Consider the following 18,967-nt stretch of genomic DNA (forward strand, 5'->3'; position numbering starts at 1 on the left):
ACTTATTACATTTTCCGGGATAAAAAGTATCCTATATTATGACCTTTCCCGGGAGTCAGGTCTCAAAGTATCTTTTCTCTTTGTAGCATTATATTATTAGTATGGATGTTGATCGCGATAGCCAGGCGCAGGATGAGTTTTTTTATATAATTATAATCATCATCCTATGTCTATCTCAGGACTAATCGGCTGGTACAAATAGTCAGTAAGTACTCAAGATGCATCTCGGTCTCAAGACGCGGTTCGGCTCTATGATTGGTCCAAATTTTGTCTTGAGACCGAGACGCATCTTGAGTACCGAGTACCGACTATTTATACCGGTCATAGTATCTCCATATCAAATTTCGTTAAAATTGGTTCAGCAGCAATAATGTAATAACATTCTTGTTTGAAACATCACCAATGTTGCAATATAATATTACTCAGTACTTTAGTGGATAAACCTGTTTGTTGCCAGCTTCATTTTATATTAAGAACAGTCCTCACTCCTAATTTTAAAATTGACTAGGTTATTAACTCATATTAACAAAAATTAAGGTTAAGACTTAAGGTAGACATTAAAAATATTGTCATAGATAGAACTTTTCTACTGTAAATAAATATCGATTAATGAGGGATTTTTTTTATTTGTAGTAATTAAAAAACAACTAAGAATAATGTTACTACAATTAGAGATAAAAAAAAAATTGTGTGTAAGTCACAACATTTTATTTAATTTGTTCATCCTACGTAAAAATATATATTACATGGTGTTACTGTATAGTTATAACAGCTATAAGCACCAACAACCAACATTTTCATAAAACATATTTTAAGTATAATACATTCTTACAGATAAAATTAAGATTATGAGATGTACTTTACATACAATTTTAATTTATTTACAATATGTACCTTGGTTTTTATGATAGACTAACAGATTGAGAAGACACAGTTTACAAATCTCTTATAATCATTATAAGCTCTTTGTAAACATTTTAACAATATAAAAATTAATCTACATTTAAGTAATACATGATTTTTACATTTGAATCCTAATCCTATTGTAACAAAGGGTAAGGTCAAGTTAGCCTAGAAGAAGCTTGGTGTTCTTAACAGAGCGAGGCGAGACAGTACTTCAGTCCGGACCAACGCCTACAACTCTACAAGGCGTAGGTTCGGCCTCATATGGAATACTGTTTTCATCTCTGGGCAGGGGCGCCAAAATACCAACTACTCCCTATAGATCGTATTATGGCGTATCTAACGAAGGGCCACTCGAATTGTTGACTGCCATAGTGTTTCAAACAGGCTGGACCCCTTGGAATTATGCCAAGATGAAGCTTCATTATGTATGCATCCTCTATCTTTTGTATGACAGGGAGTGCTCCGAGGAATTGTTTGGAATCATACCTCCTGCAACTTTTTGCCATCGCTCTACACGAAAAAAATATACCAGTAGCAGTCTTCCACCATGAGTTTTTCGCTTAACTTTCTGCCAGACACTGTAAACCTATACAACCTGCAAACCTACAAGAATAGTATATATAATATGTATTCCCTCTTAAAACGCTGGCAATGCACCTGCAGCTCTTCTAATGTTGCGAGTGTCCATGGGCGACGGTAGTTGCTTTCCATCAGGTGACCCATTTGCTTGTTTGCCCCCTTATTCTATAAAAAAAAAACTACACACATAATACTTTTGGAGGTGGTAACTCTGGAATATATCCTAATCTGAACTCTACACTTTCAAACGCTTGAATATCAGTTTTTGATAAGTCCTCCAAGTTACTGTATAGATTATCATCACATAATTCAAAGCTTGTTTGTTTTGATATTTCAAACACATTAGTTATAGGTGTATTATTACTTTGTGCAAATACATTTTTGGGGGCTGGAGTACTTGGAGCAAAGACATTTTGGGCAGCACTTGCAAATAAATTTGCTGCGGAGTTTTGCTGTGGAGCTAAGTGTTGCGTTTGAAATACATTATGATTGGCTTGTGCAAACACTGATCTCGGGATCGGAGCAAACATGTTTTGTGGCGGCTGAACAGGTATCTGAGCGTTCGCCTGTGCAAATACACTTTGTGTGGCTTGTGCAAACAAAGATCTGGCCGGGTCACTAGATACAAACGGATTTTGGTGGGCTGGTTGTTGAGGCTGATGTCCTAGGCGGTTAAATACTGAAGGTCTGCTGGCGGGGTTTTGACCGAACACCGAAGGAGTAGCATTGCTCTGTACCGCACTTCGAAATAACGACGATGCGTTGTTCCCAGTTGCTTGATTAAATACATTGTTTTGATTCGTATGCTGTTGCTGTTGTGGTGCTGCAGGATCAAAAATTATAGTTAATATGATATTTTGTTAATTATAATACGTATTTCATAAGGATTCCATTCAAACTAACCTCGAGAATAAGAGTATTTGGAACCAAAAACATGTTCGAAGCGGCAATTCGGACCGTACTTGCAGCACCCTTGTTGGAAGTATTTACAAATCACCATTTTATCACTGTATTATTGGTTATATTAATAATGATTTCTATTTCAATTTGTGGGTTTAAATTAAAAAAGTTTACAAACTACAAATAATACGGTAGTCGGTATTGCAGTTTGCTGGTTCTTCTTCTTCTTATTTTTTTTTCTTATAATGGCACTTCAATATTATGGCAATATTATGGCGGGAAAACAATATTCTTTAATACAATTTTTTCTATATTATCGTCAGGACTAAAGTCTAGTCAAAGTCTAAGTATACAGTCAAGAAGTCAAGTCGGTCGATTCAGTAAAGTGGTAGACGCTTTACTGAAACTTTTGATGGAGTTTTGAAGGGAACACTAAAGAGCACGTTTCTGGTTATTACATCACTTTTCCACACTTGTGCACGATAACGAATGTCTAATGGTTAATATCCTACCAATATTACACATTAAAAACCCTGATAACACAATTTTAGGAAAATAATATAAAAACACAACATCACTCTTTCACATTCTCCGCAAAAGTCCCTTCTTCTCATAACTTCTTATTTAAAAATCAATGCCGTTTGCTGTCCACTGCTGTCTTTTCAATTACTGCTGTCAAGTGTCATCTGGCATTTGTTTTTTTTTCTTATTATGGCACTTCGGCTAAATAACCATGGCCAGCCGCCAGTGTCGAAGTATAATATTATAGCGGGAAAACATTACTTAATTACCTGCTACTATGGCGATTGTGCGATCAGAATCGGAAATGTGGACGCGAGAATTTCAGTGATATTTTCGCGTATTACTATTTTTCTTCAATGAAAATCTTCAAATTTTCTGCACTATGACACGTCTTTCACTTTAATTATTAATATTAATCACAGTAACATGTAGTTTTCACATTGTAAAACTAAATTTAAGCAAATTGAAAATCTTTGTTTTGTAAATTTTATGTGATAGAGTATTGATACAACAAAGGGACAAATGTCAAAAGAGTGTTGCTATTGCTTAAAAAAAAGTTTCGCCTCCTAGACATTCTTGACGCACTATATTTTATGTAATAAAAGTGTTAATAAAGGTTTTTAGTGAACATTTAATGCTTGATATTGTTGAGTTTTGTGGTTGCGCTAAATAATAAACCATAAGAATGGCAAAAGAATGCCTCAAACACGTGGATTTAACATTAAATACGTAAGTTTTGAACAACATTTTTTGGGCTTTTCAATCGGTATTTTTGTAAGCTAAAAAGATAATTTATAAGTTTAATAATCCCTTATTCGTGCTATATAAGGGATTAGGGTTAAAAATGTCACATCTAATCAAATCCATTAATAATTTGGCTATAAAAATTGCATAGCTTTTTACGTGTTTATGGATTCTCATCACTTGAACTATAATAAATCGATATCATGAACTAATTGACTTTCTTTCCTGTATCATAAAGTGCTTCGAAATAATCGACAAATAGAAATATTCAAGAAAATAAACGCACACTACTTGTATGAAAATAAGCTCAAAATGGCCACGCGATGACGGGCTAAGACTACATCTATATTATATAATTTAACGTTGTTCGTGGCGGCCGAAAAGGAAGATCTTCCGACCGAGAGAGATAGCATGCTCGGTCAGGCCGAAGCCCACGTGATACATTTCAGCTGTCGTATATATACCGACACGCTCAGAAAACTTCGATAGCGTGATGCCGGAATGTTAGGCGAATTGTGGGTACCGCCACATCACTCCCCCCCGAAGACCTGTGGTATTCTTCGATGCGCTTGTGTTGTCAGGTGTGGGCCGAAGCTACGCGTGCAATGACCAGGAGAGGGACCCCGTGCTCTGCTTACTGACCGGTCGTTGTAGCCTATGGCTGCCCAGTTCAAGCCAGACGCGGGTTCGACCGGCGCGGACCTCCAACGCGGCTTATGGTCGAGGCGACCCGGTTATGCTTGATGTCTGCTGACGTGGTGCGGAGGGGCGGGGAGTGTTGATGATGATTGATGTCCAGAAGGATGCGTGTTTTTGTCGGTGGTCACCAATTTAACGTTGTTCGTGGCGGCCGAAAAGGAAGATCTTCCGACCGAGAGAGATAGCATGCTCGGTCAGGCCGAAGCCCACGTGATACATTTCAGCTGTCGTATATATACCGACACGCTCAGAAAACTTCGATAGCGTGATGCCGGAATGTTAGGCGAATTGTGGGTACCGCCACACTATAATACTTAATCTATGTGAAAGAGTTTTGGCGGGTATGTCACTTACAAACTTCTTCTACTTTTTATTGTTGGTGTGGTTTTTATTATTTTTTCCCAAATTGTGTTATTTTTTTTCCCAAATTGTGTTATTAGTAGGGCAAAACCAGAGATAGATCAAATATTGGGAACGGCCGTAAATGGCTCCTTTGTGAATCGCCAATACGTCAGGGTTAGGGATGTGACTTTGCAGATAAAAAATCGATTTTTAAATAATCGATTTTTTAAGTTAAAAAAATCGATTAATAAATAATCGATTTTTCTTAAGAAAATAATCGATTTTTTTATACAAATAAATAGATTTGTTGCAAATTTTTAAAATAGTTTTAAAATAAACGTATATGGCGTTTATTATGTTTTTCTCGTTAATACATAATATATTCTATACTATATTAGAGAACTGAAATAAACTAAACCCTAAAATATTGGGAACCGTCGTTAAAGTGCCATAAACTCCGTGAGTAATTTGTATTCTGTGGTCATAAATAAGAAGAAGAAGAAGAGTTTTGCTGGGAATACGAAAGAGTGACGTTGTGTTTTGTATTATTTTCCTAAAATTGTGTTATTTCGGTTTTTAATGTGTAATGTTGGTAGAATATTAACCACTAAATATTCGATATCGTGCACGAGTGTGGGCAAGTTATACAACTTCAAGAAACGTGCCATTTTGTGTTCCCCCCAAACCAAAACTCCATCGAAAGTTGTAGTAAAGGGTCTACACTCTACCACTTTACTAAAACAACTGACTTGACTCGTTGACTTTACTGACTACTTTTTTAGACTTTCGACTTGACGAATCATCTGAAAAAGCGACTTTAAATTTTGTACACTTTTCACGATTTTTTTTCCCGCCATATTTTACTTCACACTGGCCATTGTTAAAAAGCCGAGCGCCATATTATGAAAAAAAAAAAGAAGAAGAAGAAGGAGCCGCGAGGTACCGTACCTATTTTGTTTTGGTTTTCATTTAAAAACAATAATAATTTTTAAGATAAAATTACCTACGTACAACTCGGGCGAATTAACATGACACCTGGTTCAATTGACGTTTCTCTTAAGTACTGAGTGCAAAAAAAGTTTTTTTATTTTAAGTTATTTCAAAAAAAAAAAATACGTTACCGGAACTAGTTATTTTTATAGGGCTACACTAACCACAGTATTAACCAAGTACGAGTTGGACTCGCCCAAGGGTTCCCCAGCAGGAATACGAGGTTTATGGATGCGTCCGATAATTTGTATCTAGCTTCATATTAATATATTCCGTGAGTAGCTAATTCATACCACAGACGCACGGCAATGTTCAAACGTTAATACGAATAACAAAAACTTAACAAATTTAACGTTCAAACGTAACAACTAACAAATAACACAACAAAACTCAACAAAAATCCAAAAACAATAACCATTAACTACTAACAAATAACTCCGAAACGCAAACTCAATAACACACGTGTAACGGTAACAGATATAATATGCTAACGCTACTGGACGCGTACGACGAGAGCGGGGTGCTGCGCGGGGAAGCGAGGGAGGGGTAAAATTTAAGCCAGGTGTCAAGTTAACTCGCCCGAGTTGTACGGTAGGTATATTAATATATACCTATCAACCACAAAATTAGCATTAGATAAATTATTGATTGAATCATTAATGGTTACGGTGACCACCCGTCCTAACAATTTCTTATCGGTTGCAGCTGTTTATGTCTCTGGATAAACTAAATTAGGATTTAAATTCTAGTCTCTAGGACTAGACAGGTCACAAAAGTCTGGAAATAGCATGAACATTCACTGAAACTCTTCAAACTTTCAATAATATCGTACATTTAATGAAAAGAAAACAATGTTTATATATTTTGCTTGTAAACAAACACAGGCATGGGTGTACCCAGGATTTTAGCTAGGGTAAAAGTCATGAAAATTGACTTTTATTAATCTGACTGAAAAGTTAATATTTTGTTTCCAACACTTCATTTTGCGCAGAGTAGGTAACACGTTTTTAATTCCCACTTACCAGGAAAATTGACGTTTATTTTATCTTCTAGGGTACGCCCATGAACATAGGTGTATGGTGTACCTAAACCTATAATATGTACTTACTCTTTTTTTATTAACCCTTGGATTTCAGACATTGGTGTGTTTAAAAATATGTATATAACTTTACCGTAATTTGTGTAGGATAACAAATAACAATATATAACTTTCACCAGAGTGGTCTGGTTTTCAAGTAGTAAACAATTTACTATGTATTCATTTTAGAGACCTATTTATGGAGACAAGAGGATTTATAACATGTCACAAGAATTGGAAAAAGCATTTATATTTACCTCAGAGGTCCTGTTTGCTGGAGGTATATTGTATGGTATGTTCTTTTGAATTCTTGTTCTTGTCAACAAGGAACCCTTATAGTTTTGGTCTCTCCGTCTGTCTGTCTGTCTGTCTGTCTGTCCATCTGTCTGTCCGCGGTTTTGCTCAGAGACTATAGGACCTACGAAGCTGTAATTTGGCATGAATACACATTAATGATGCCGACAAAATGTTACACAAAATCTTAAACTAATATATTTTTTTCTGGTAGTTCCTACGCCCTACACATCAAGTGGGGATGAATTTTTTTTCGTGTTCACCCCATTGTGTGGGGTGTCGTTGAATAGGTTTTTTAAAAATATTTTTAGTATTCATAGATCATTTTCCGATGTAAGGATCCATAATTGTGAAATATTACATTTTTTAAAGTGGAAAAAATCGTTAGAGTCCAGTGTCCCCCCCCTTCTACCAGCTAAACGGTTGTTTCTGGAAATGTGAAAAAATTCACGAGAGTAGGAAATATGCTGAATTTAAAAGGAAAACTATCACGGCTAAGAACACTTCATAAGTTATTGAGAAATAGTCCATCAACTAAAAAAATGTATTCGGCGAATACTTTTCGTTCAAATTCCTTTGAAAGTAACTGAGATGATGTTGTTAGTAGTGTAAAACACGTTATAAATATACGTTCATTGGCCATACAAAAAAATTCAAAAACTAGCGGTACTACGAATTCTTAATCATCGTCACTACCATGTGTTATCCTGTTTTGACCCTATTATTGGTACTTTTCATAGTCTTTTATGATATATCACTTAAACCGCGGGTAACACCGCGGGGCACAGCTGGTGTTTAATAAACTATTCTATCTCCTATCTGAGAAGTTGATTCCTAGGCAAATGGCGGACATAAGTAATATGGTTTTGTTACATCCAACCCATCAGACCGATATAACAGCTAACATTGCGCCAAATGATGTAGGTCTGCCTAGGAATCAATTTCCTTGATGGAACCTAGGTTAAAATAGAAAAATATTTGTAATGGGTGTTCTAAGCCTGGGCGCGCACTAGCGGCCAGGCCGCGGCGGCCATCGAAAGTATGGTGTGGCCGCTTGACAGCGTGCCGCCAGGTGCGCGTGGTCTATGGCGGTTTTATACAAAGGTATCTATCTCGATGGCCGCCGCGGCCTGACGGCTGACCGCCGCGGCTTGGCCGCTATTGCACGCCCGGGCTAAGAATTTAGGCCTGGAACAAACAGTTGGGTGTTGTACCATCGAGGAAGTTGATTCCTATGCAATTGACAGACCAACGTTATTTGGTCGAATATGTCAATTCAATGTTAATTCTGCCGTGCAGACACTAAAGCGCAGTAAGGCGCATTTTTGTGATTTTCCGTTTTTGATATATTCTAAATCTACATTTTTTTCTCTTTATTTCTGGCTTACTCATATTATCCTACGTTAAATGGAAGTATTTTATTTTTAACCATAAACTTTTTTGGAAATGCAGTAACTATCCCATTTTACCGCCAAAAAGACATTATTGCTATACAGTGTGTAACAAAAATAAGTGATAATACTTTAGGGTGTATACGTGTTCCTTGTAGAGAGTTCAATGTGAAAGTATCAGCGCTGAAAGACGAATTTTTTTTTTCACTTTTGTATGGGCCCAAGCGTCACGAATTTCCCTATACAAAAGTGAAAAAAATTTTTGGTCTTTCAGCGCTGCTACTTTCACAGTGAACTCTCTACAAGGAACACGTATACACCCTAGAGTATTATCACTTATTTTTGTTACACCCTGTATAAATCGCATTAAAATCACTTGCTGCAAGGATTTTTTTGTGATTTCAGAATAAAACGCAGTAAATACAAATAAAATACTGTTTTTTAAATAGTTCCGTATTCATACACGGTCACGTGAAAACCTAATTAAAACGCAGTATATGTTAACTCCATACAAACAGTTTTTACTGCATTTAATAAGTACTAGTGATTGCTAATTAAAATGCAGTAAATTCAGGTATAATACTGCATTTTAAAAAGTTAATTGCTATATTGATATAATCTATACTACTTACTAAAATGCAGTACTATTTTTAGTATTCTTTGAAAGAGTTGTATGTATGCAATTCGTACAACTATCTTTTACAAAAAGATATAAGTACTTGCAGGCTATTGCAAATCGTATTTTGATATTCAATTCTAGTGATTATTATTGCATAGTAAGGTCAATATTAGATTTTACTATATCAACAATGCTTAAAATGACGCCATAGAAAATATGATAGTTGTATTGAGCATTAAAAAAAAATAGATTATTGGATAGATTAAAAAAAAAGAGACGCTTAGATATTATAGCATAAGATTATGCTTAACATGCCATATTAGACTGATTAATTCGTCAACGTCTTGTTACTTATTAATATAACCACTTATTTCTCAGTTCCACCATATTATAAATTTTTGTGTTTCTTTCAGTGCCAATTATGGACTGATTAATTGTATAATGTAAGTGCTTAATATTCCTAATGCACATAAAAATGGTATTTTTTTTAAATATAGTAGATTTACAGTTTTAAGCATTATTTTAAAATAACGATGTTAAAGTACTAAGAAAAGATAATAATTGTTAGTTTTTTTATGCAAAAATGCAGATTTTTTAATAAATTTTAGCTTAGGTTTCGAAGTTCAAATGAAAAACGCATCCTATTTGATTATTAAAAATAAATTTTTCATAATTAAATTATTGTGCTGTGTCATTTGTATGTACTACTTCTTTTATGTTCCAGAACACAAAACTAACTAAAGTGCAGTAATGCACCTTTTTTACTGCGTTTTAATATGGAATTCTCTTTTTTTGTCTGTGCAGTAAAGGGGCCCAAAAAATATTAATGCCTGTAATAAATTATTCATGGGGTTTTCAGGGCATTCATTACGTCTAGAATTATGTTTACGTTATTCCCTTTGAGATAAAGTCGACAAAGAACAAAACAGAAACATTTTCATATATTTTTTTTACGTTTTTAAACTTTAAATGCGTTTTTGTCCGAACCATGATTTTGCACTTACTGCGCTTTAGTGTCTGCACGGCAGAATTGTGATCTGTCAGCTGGGTTTGACGTAACGCAACCAAACTACTTAGGTCCCCGATTTGCATAGGAATCAACTTCTCTGATAGTACAATGTTTATTATGTATTTGAAACTGTTTTGTTTATAACAGGAAACGCCGGACATCCTGGAGCACAGTTATCATACTAGAATTTCAATAATCATATATCCAGATTTAAAGTGTGTCATAGAAATATTCATAACTTTTATTATGGACTTTTAAATTCGGATATTTTAACGATTCGCAGTAGGTGCTATTCTCAGTGACGGATTAAGACTACTTGATGCCCTAAGCAATCCATGCCTGTGTGCCCCCTATCTGTATCTCAACTAGTATCGATCTTTGAACCTTTACACTTCTGGTGCCCTCAGACGTGATGCCCTAGGCAATTGCTTGATTTCCGTCACAGGCTATTCTCATGACTCGATAGTTACTGTCTCCAGTCTCACACGCGATCGAAGCGACATTCTAATCATGAGAATAGTACCTCGAAGCAAAATGGCTCCTACTCCCGTAGTGAATTAGGTACTATATTCCCGCCTTGGGATCATTTGTAGTTAACGCTTGTTAGAGTGCGGTCGGTTACACAATAATAATTATTATGTTTACCGTTACAGGTTCGCAAATATTACACGGTGGTTTAGAGAAGGGTGCTGCTGTTGTCGGTGAGTTTATGTTAATATTACTCTGAAACTATCTCTTAGATCAGTGGTCCCCAACCTTTTATTCATACGGGCCACAAACATGTTTTGGTCTTGGTGTCTCGCGGGCCGCAATAAATTTCACATTTTTCATGACTTTACATTATTTTGCCGGTGGGCGTGAATTTCAGAATGGTTTAACATCATGCGGGCCACAAATAAAGTCCCGGAGGGCCACACGCGACCCGCAGGTTAGGGATAGCTGTCTTAAATAGTTGGTTTCTAAGCCCGGCCGCACATTGTCCGAAATTTCTGATACGAAACAGCTGAACGTCCGCGCTGTCTCTTACATTTTGTACTGAGCCGAGTGAGCTCGAACTCGCCGGAAGGATATTTCGGATAGTGTGCGGGGTGGCGGTATTTTTTATGAGTAGGTATTAAAGGCAACTTATATTTTGCCCGCCCCTATGTACGAACTATGCCGCCATCCTAGGACGCTGCCCCTAGGACGCCATAGGATACTGCCGCCCATAGGCCATGGCCCATGGCCTATACATAAATCAAGAGCTGGATCTAGCCATGCACATGCTGAGTGTAGGATTTCAGTACTTGCTAGTTGCTTCGATGGAGTTAGGTTGGTCGCATACATATACGTTTTCTGTATTCGTTTTTCGTATTCGGAATTCCGTGAGACTAGCTTTCTTTTTTCCACCTCGAATGCGCCGAAACTTGCACTTGAAACGTAAGTGCGGAATTCGTTTCCGTTCGGAAAAAAATAAAATATAACGTAAATATAATATTTTCTACTGATTCCCTGCATTCATATATTTTCGTATACGGAAAATGAATTCGGAAAACGTGTGTACTTTGTATGCGGCCAGCCTTAGTAGTTAATAGGTCAGACTGCACTGTATGTTTACAGCTCAAACCACGCTTTGTTCCATAGCAAAGTGCAAACCTTTGAAATGTAATCTACCTAAGCTATGTAGGAAGTGGTATAAACAACGCACTCCATATTACACGCTATCGTAAACAATAGCTACTTTGTTCGGGAAGTCCGATTAGCGGCTAACGGGCTAGTTGTTTTGACTGTCAAACGAGCCACAAGTCATGTTCACAAGGTACACAAGTTCTAGTACACAAGGTATATTCCTATACATACTTGCAAATCAATGATGCTTATAATTTACAAGATGACGCCCGCCACTCCTTTGCGCCAAAATTCGTCTATCACGCGGGAGCCGTACATTTTTCCGGGAGATAATGTATCCTATGTCCTTTCCCAGGACTCGAATTGTCTCTTTACCTTTCAGCAAAATCCTCTAAACCAAAATTCAGCCGTTTGGGCGTGATTCGTAAAGAGTTAACAGACATACAAACATACACTTTCGCATTTATAATATTAGTATCTATTACTCATTACTTATTAGTATGACGTAATCTATTAGTATGACGTAGGTTACACGATCAGTTCCTCATCAGTCTGATCCATCAATCTGATAAAGATTGACGGAAAACTGATTTGATAAACTGATCATTTTTTAATATCGTGTACTTTTTATGACCATCAGTATTCCGTCAATCAGGTTGATGAAAAACTGATCTTGTTACCTTTAACACGGTTACATTAACTTGACGCATGGTTTGATGAAGTCATTACGGAGCGGGCGGGTTATTGCACTCCAGCGATTAACTTTAAAACTTGTTGCTCTTCTATATATTTTCAGCTCGCTACATAATATACCTGCTGCTGATGCGAGGTGCTCGGGAGACGCTCACCATCATCTACAGATGGAGGCAGCGACCACCCAAGTATACCGAGGTATACCTCAGGAATAAACCGTACTTCGCGTTGTTCGCGCTCGCTGCCGGCGTGTGTGCACTGAGCAACAAGGTGGATAGCTTGACGGAGGAATTTGTGTTCCTACTCCTAGCTACGCTTGCTATTCGGTATATTGATATGGTAAGTGCACACTTTTAATAAAATACTTGGTAAACAAACATTCCCTCTAGCTAGCCGCTAGAGTCTAGCGGCTATAAGCTACTACTTTTTTTTGCAGTTTATATGTATATTTAAGTACTATCTAAATATACATATAAACCGCAAAAAAACCTCTTAATGCAGTTAAAAGACAAGTTAAGTTGTGGATAGCCTATCCGGCACTTATCAGGAAGTGGTGAAACAGGCCTTTAGGGCCTGTTGTGGAGTCTTTTAACTGCAGTAAGCTATCCACAACTTATCTGACAGATAGAGTATGGAAAATGTAAAAAAAGAGTTGTGGATAGCCTATCCGGAACTTATCGGGAAGTGGTGAAACAGGCCTGTAGGGCCTGTTGTGGAGTCTTTTAACTGCAGTAGGCTATCCACAACTTATCTGACAGATAAAGTATGTAGCATGTCAAAAAGGTTGTGGATAGCCTATCCGGCACTTATCAGGAAGTGGTGAAACAGGCCCAAAGTAGATATTAGATTAATAAGTTCCATTTATAATTTCAGCACCAAACCGGCCACATCACCTACGGTGTAGGTATGGCATGCAGCTTCATGGAAGGCTACCTAGAGCATGTCTTGCCCAGCAATGGGGCTGACTTCGTGGGCATAGAGGAAAATATCAGGAGGTACGAGGAATGAAAAATTCCGGACATCCGTAATTTACGATTTTCTTGACCTAAATCGGGACTGTAAGGATATCCTACAGACATAGATCAAGATAGATACCGCATGTCCCTCCATTTGTACGAAAACGAGCTTGCCACTTTTTTCCTACGGAAAATTATTATTTTTCGTATTTTATATCGGGGTTTATTTTGAAATCTTGTGGCTATTGCCTGGCAAAATAATGCAGCTGTTCTAAGAATAATAATTGAAAACGTTATTATAACAACGTTATTTTTTATGAAATTAAAATGTTTTTTGTTTCCAACTTGGTTAGCATCTTATAACTCTCCCTGTATGTCCTACTTGGTGCCTACCGTGTTAAATATTTTTAAAAAAACCGTTTTGATATCAATTATCAACATATTTTTTATTCGTATTTAACCCTTTTTTTCCGGATTACAGGTATGAGAGCAGACACGGCGTAGTTTTTCCCGTAAAGGGGTTGATACTGGTTATCACCAGGTCGCTGTACTGTCCTCCTGACCTGAAGGAGTTTAATAAGAGTGACCCGAAGATGGCTTATATGGAAGCTTGTGAGGTGAGGTTTTGTTTGGTTTACGCGCTTAATACTAGAAATATTATAAAGCAGAAGAGTTTGTTTGATCGCGCTAATCTCAGAAACTACTGATCCGAATTGCAAAATTATTTCACTGTTAGAACTCACACTCATTTATCGAGGAAGGCTATAGGCTCGATATTATGTTCCACGAACTACTGGAGCAATTTTTATGTTATTTGGCCGAGATAAAAATTAGTCCACGTGAAGGATTATAGGCTATTTTTATGGGCTAATTTGTCTGAAATTCCTAATATACGCGGGCGAAGCCGAGTGAAACGTCTAGTTAAAATATAAAAAAGGTTTATCTATCTATACTACGTATGTTAATACTATTGCCTTATACTTTTCCAGTCCCTCGGCGAAGTAGAGAAAGACGTGGCCGGCGTGAAGAGGCGTGTCTACCGCAACTCCGTGTACAAGATACACCGCGGGAGCGCCGGGGGGCGGCCGGTGTACGTGACGGCGGAGTGCGCTACGCCACTGCACACGCTGTACCGTGTGCTACAGAAGCGGGCGGTGTATGAAGGTGAGTGGGCCCCCTGCGGTGAGTCCGCCACTGAGTCGGGCTTTACAACGCGCAACGCTCATAAGGGTCATCCATACTAATAGTTTGAATGAGAAAGTGTGTCTGTCTGTTACCTCTTTACGCTTAAGAGGAGTCCACACCGCCGTTTTTCCATACAAACGCTGTCCCCTGTTTCCTCCCTGGATAATGCCGGTAGAGTTATGTTTTTTTTCCTGAATATCTATGGCCACTATTAGCATGTCCCTATGTTTTCTTTTTTTTCATAATTTTATTATTAAAAAAGATCTAAAAAATGGCAAGATTTTTATTTGTTCAAACACCCAGAAAATAAAACTGGCTAAAATATACAAAAAAATAAATAAAACAAAGGAACACAGCTCAAGCCTTGCTTTAATTCTTAATGAAAAAAGTACTTAAATCGGTTTAGTTTTGGAGAAGCAACCAGTTCTTTTATTAGAACTTTTGTCGTGTTGTCTCTATCGCGCTCTGCGGTGGGAGACTTGAGATTGGTGAGACAGCAATACATTTTCAAATACCAATTTTCAATTTCTCTCGCCCCTGGTGCATCCTCTTAAACCTTTGAACTGAAATTTGGTATGGAGATACTATGAGTGCCGGGAAAGGACACATGAACTTTTTATCTCGGCAAAATGTACGGTTCCCGCGCGATAAACGAATTTTGGCGATTCGGAGTTATGGGCGTCTTTCAGTAAGTAATAGGGGCGCTTTTCCTGTCATGTGTGTCATCGCTCAACGCCCGCGCGCGGATTTGGCTCGCATGCAAGTTCCATCCTATTGTTAATTGTTATGTGCTAGGGTTCGAAGGATTTGGAGAGAAAGACCTGCTGACTCTCTTGAAAACTTTATTCAGTAGCACTAGGTCTAATATAAAGCACTAGGTCCAAAAACACTAAGCACTATCAATAGTCCTAGGTCGTAGCCAAGTCGTAGGTATCACACTTGATCACTTGTTTTCACTCCGAAGTCGCCTTGAAGATCGCTCAAACTGAACTGATTCACTGGCCCGCCTGACTGCGGCTATTTGCATGGGCGGAGGCGAGTGCCATAATATTCCAGAAAATTCGTTTCTAGAACGTATCAGGGCCCGTACCACGAAACGGTTTTGAGACTCAAACAATCGTACGAGAATGTTGCGTCCTTTGTAAGAGACAAACGTGAAATGACGTTGTTAGAGCAGGACGCGGCATTCTCGACCGATTGTTTGAGTCTCGAAACGGTTTCGTAGTAGGGCTCCTGACTCCGCACGCAGAACTGCGGAAAGAAAGCTCGCGCGTTCTCGCAATCCTGCGTGCGAAGAGTGGAAGAGTATAGACGGGTTTTAGTGGGTAGGGCTGCGGTCAATTCACCATCTTTACGGCCGCAGCGAGTCCTACATACCCGGAGGAGTTGTCTCCAAACCCTCCGGCATGCGCAACAGCCATTCCCGTCTCAAAAAAAAAAAAAAAGGCCTCCTGACTCACGTAAACATGGGTTGAACGTTTCTAGAAAATACGCGCATGTAATCGTACACCTTACGCCATCTAGTATCGAGTAGGGGATTTATAATGTCTGTGTTCCCCCGTCCCAGAGTGGTTCCACCAGTTGACGCTAGATGGCACTGTTTGTAATAATAACTATAATTTCATAGGTGTTTCTTTTGTCACGCGGGCAACGCGCGCGTGATCAGGAGCATATTGTGTCAACTGCATGCGGACCAGATCCGCGTGCCGGTGACAACACTTATGGTGGGAAAAGCGCCCTTAACATAATAATATCTTTCATGTCTAAATCTGTTGTGGTGGTGAGTCCGAGTCTGAGTCACGTATAATTGAAACGAAGTTCATATCGCGCGTTGCGAAAGGGGGCTAGACGGAAAAAGTTGTAACGACACCTTTTGACCGACACTTATTTTAGTACCTGCAAAAGGCGTTGATGTGGCGATGACGTCAAGTGGCGGGAAATTTAAAATTGTAACATTAAGGCAATTTGAATTTTTTTCGCTGAGCGGTACTCAGGGCTGTAGCTAGAGTCAGATTTGAGGTAGGGCAGCATTGGTTACAGGTAGGGCGGAAGTACAAAAAAAATCATAATTGATTGATTTTCTTGGGTTTTGGTATTTTTAAGGTAGGGCATTGCCCCAAATCCCCCCCCCCCTAGCTACGGCCGTGGCGGTACTAATTTTTTTGTTTTTATTTTATAATTTCGTTCCATCCGGGTGTCCCTTGACACCTCTCATTATGATCATTACGATCATTCAATAATCTACTCTCGAATATCTGTCTCAAGCAGAAAAATAATGTTTTTTATAAATAAATAAATGCAAAGAATATTCCCATATATTCCAGATCTGCTGAAGTCCATCAGCCCTCACGAGATCAGCTCGGAGTTCTGCGAAGCGCTGCGGTCCATCGTCGCGCGCTCGCCCGCCCGGGGACGATGCCACCTGGTCTACATAGACGGTACTATCACTGTAGGCCGTGACGGATTAAGACTACTTGATGCCCATAGCTATCCATGCCTGTGGGTCCCCCTATCCGTATGTGGTGATTACTTTTCTGGTCCCCTCAGACGTGATGCCCTAGGCAATTGCTTAATTTGATGCGTTTACAACGTGATACTGCGTTATTTTACGTCTAAATATCTGAATATTTTAATTTTTTTATTATTTTCAGATACTGACCCAACACAAAACCTAGCTGATGTCCTGCTTGAGGCTATTAGAAGAATAGAACTTAATTTCAATGTGTCCCCCCAAACAAGGAGGGATGTTGAATATGAAGATCTTTAAGCCTTGCTCATATTATAAAAAAATAATCTATGAAAAATGAGTACAATGTTTTGTGCCTGTCGGCTGTCAGTCAAGGGAATTTAAAACATATCAGATACAAATTAAACATTGTATAGTCTGGCATAAAAGTGAAGAAATAAAAAAGTGGCAACATCGTAGTGTCGTCCCTTTTTTCTTAGATTGATTTGAAAGGGATGACACTAAGATGTTGCCACTTTTTAATTTCTTCACTTTTATGCCAGACTATAAAGCGTATTAATTTCGGTTTTTTTTTACTAGCAAGACGGTGCTATTGTTACTAAAAATTATGCTCTAAAAGTGACTTTTTATATTATTAAGGCTCCTCTCCATTGGGCTATGATGAATAGCCATGATAGTGAAGCTTTCTATTGTATGTACTATCAGATAAGTTGATTCCTAGGCAGAGGCCTTCGTAGTTTGGTCGCGTTACATCAAACCCATTACCCAGACGACAGATCACACGTTGGTCTGTCAACAGCCTAGGAATCAGTTTCTTCGATAGTTCATGAAAGTTGCGAATATTTAAGTTTAATTTCGTCTCATGTTTTTTTTATATGTTCTTTATTTAGTTAAGAAGGACGCTTATTATTATTATAACTATTTTTTAGATTTCCTTTTTAACTAGCTATTAGTTCCCATGGAACCAAAAATATTAGAATTAAGCACGACTGTAGTTTTGTGTCTTCAAAATTGTTTGTCTGTTACAGTTTGTGTGTAAGTAGTAAGTTGATTTGATTGAGTGAGAAGACAGTAACTAATATTTTAGGAGGAACGATAAGTTTACGACTACGACAATAATAACTGTAAATGTTGTTACATTGTAATTTTGATATTGTAGTAAATAACGAAAAAGATCTTAGTTACTATAAACCATGAAGCTAATACAAAGCTATAAACACAAGTTACATGTGCATTATTTTGCAATCAAAAATACTTATCAATTAGAAATAATCAAATAAATGACTATTTTTGTTACTTTATATTTTTTTTTTCTTATTTCATTTAATCTTATATTAAATAAAATTTTACAGGGACCGTGCAGAGCGATGACACTGCCACTAGTGACGAGTAGCCGAAACTTATACTTCAATCAAAGTTTATAGATATCGAACAAAAATTCATCTTTATCATGTAACTTTCATTTATTTCTTGTTACCACCTGTAGAAAAATCTCATAGAAATAATAGACATTGATATAGATCTTTATTTTTATTATAATTTTTCAACAGTGTGTAACAAAAATAAGTGATAAAACTTTAGGATGTGTACGTATACCTTGTAGAGAGTTCACTGTGAAAGTAGCAGCTCTGAAAGATGATTTTTTTTTTCACTATGGGCAAGGGCCCGAGGCCCGAGCGTCATGAGTTTCCCCATACAAAAGTGAAAAAAAATTTTGGTCTTTCAGCGCTGCTACTTTCACAGTGAACTCTCTACAAGGAACACGTGCACACCCTAAAGTATTATCACTTATTTTTGTTACACTCTGTATAGTATTTTAGATATTTAAACATTTAAAGACTGCTACTTGCAGTCAAACTGCGTAGGCAGTTTTGCAGGAACTGCAGAGGCGGCGTAAGGCGTGGGTGGTGTGGGCGACCGCCTACGGCCTCGATCGCGGTCTAAGGGGCCTCGCCATAGAGGAAAATAATACACGGGGCAGGCCT

At 37.8% G+C, this 18,967-nt stretch overlaps 2 protein-coding genes across 2 annotated transcripts; one reads left to right on the forward strand and one right to left on the reverse strand.

Moving 5' to 3' along the window:
- Positions 1 to 1,464: 1,464 nt before the first annotated feature.
- LOC121735206 (zinc finger CCCH domain-containing protein 16-like) lies at positions 1,465 to 14,959 on the reverse strand. The gene is made up of 3 exons (XM_042125937.1): positions 14,955 to 14,959; positions 2,389 to 2,492; positions 1,465 to 2,308 (listed from the first exon to the last, which is right to left on the reverse strand). The coding sequence occupies exons 2-3, from the start codon at positions 2,483 to 2,485 to the stop codon at positions 1,665 to 1,667; spliced, it is 741 nt and encodes a 246-aa protein (XP_041981871.1). The 5' UTR covers positions 2,486 to 2,492; positions 14,955 to 14,959; the 3' UTR covers positions 1,465 to 1,664.
- On the forward strand, positions 5,622 to 17,440 carry LOC121735203 (stimulator of interferon genes protein-like). Its single transcript, XM_042125932.1, has 9 exons — positions 5,622 to 5,631; positions 6,950 to 7,052; positions 10,727 to 10,774; positions 12,478 to 12,713; positions 13,248 to 13,369; positions 13,812 to 13,947; positions 14,320 to 14,494; positions 16,840 to 16,953; positions 17,167 to 17,440. Exons 2-9 carry the CDS (start codon positions 6,983 to 6,985, stop codon positions 17,280 to 17,282), a joined length of 1,017 nt encoding a protein of 338 aa, XP_041981866.1. The 5' UTR covers positions 5,622 to 5,631; positions 6,950 to 6,982; the 3' UTR covers positions 17,283 to 17,440.
- Positions 17,441 to 18,967: the final 1,527 nt, after the last annotated feature.

Source organism: Aricia agestis, chromosome 17 (genome assembly GCF_905147365.1).
Source record: "Aricia agestis chromosome 17, ilAriAges1.1, whole genome shotgun sequence".
Taxonomy (NCBI): domain Eukaryota; kingdom Metazoa; phylum Arthropoda; class Insecta; order Lepidoptera; family Lycaenidae; genus Aricia; species Aricia agestis.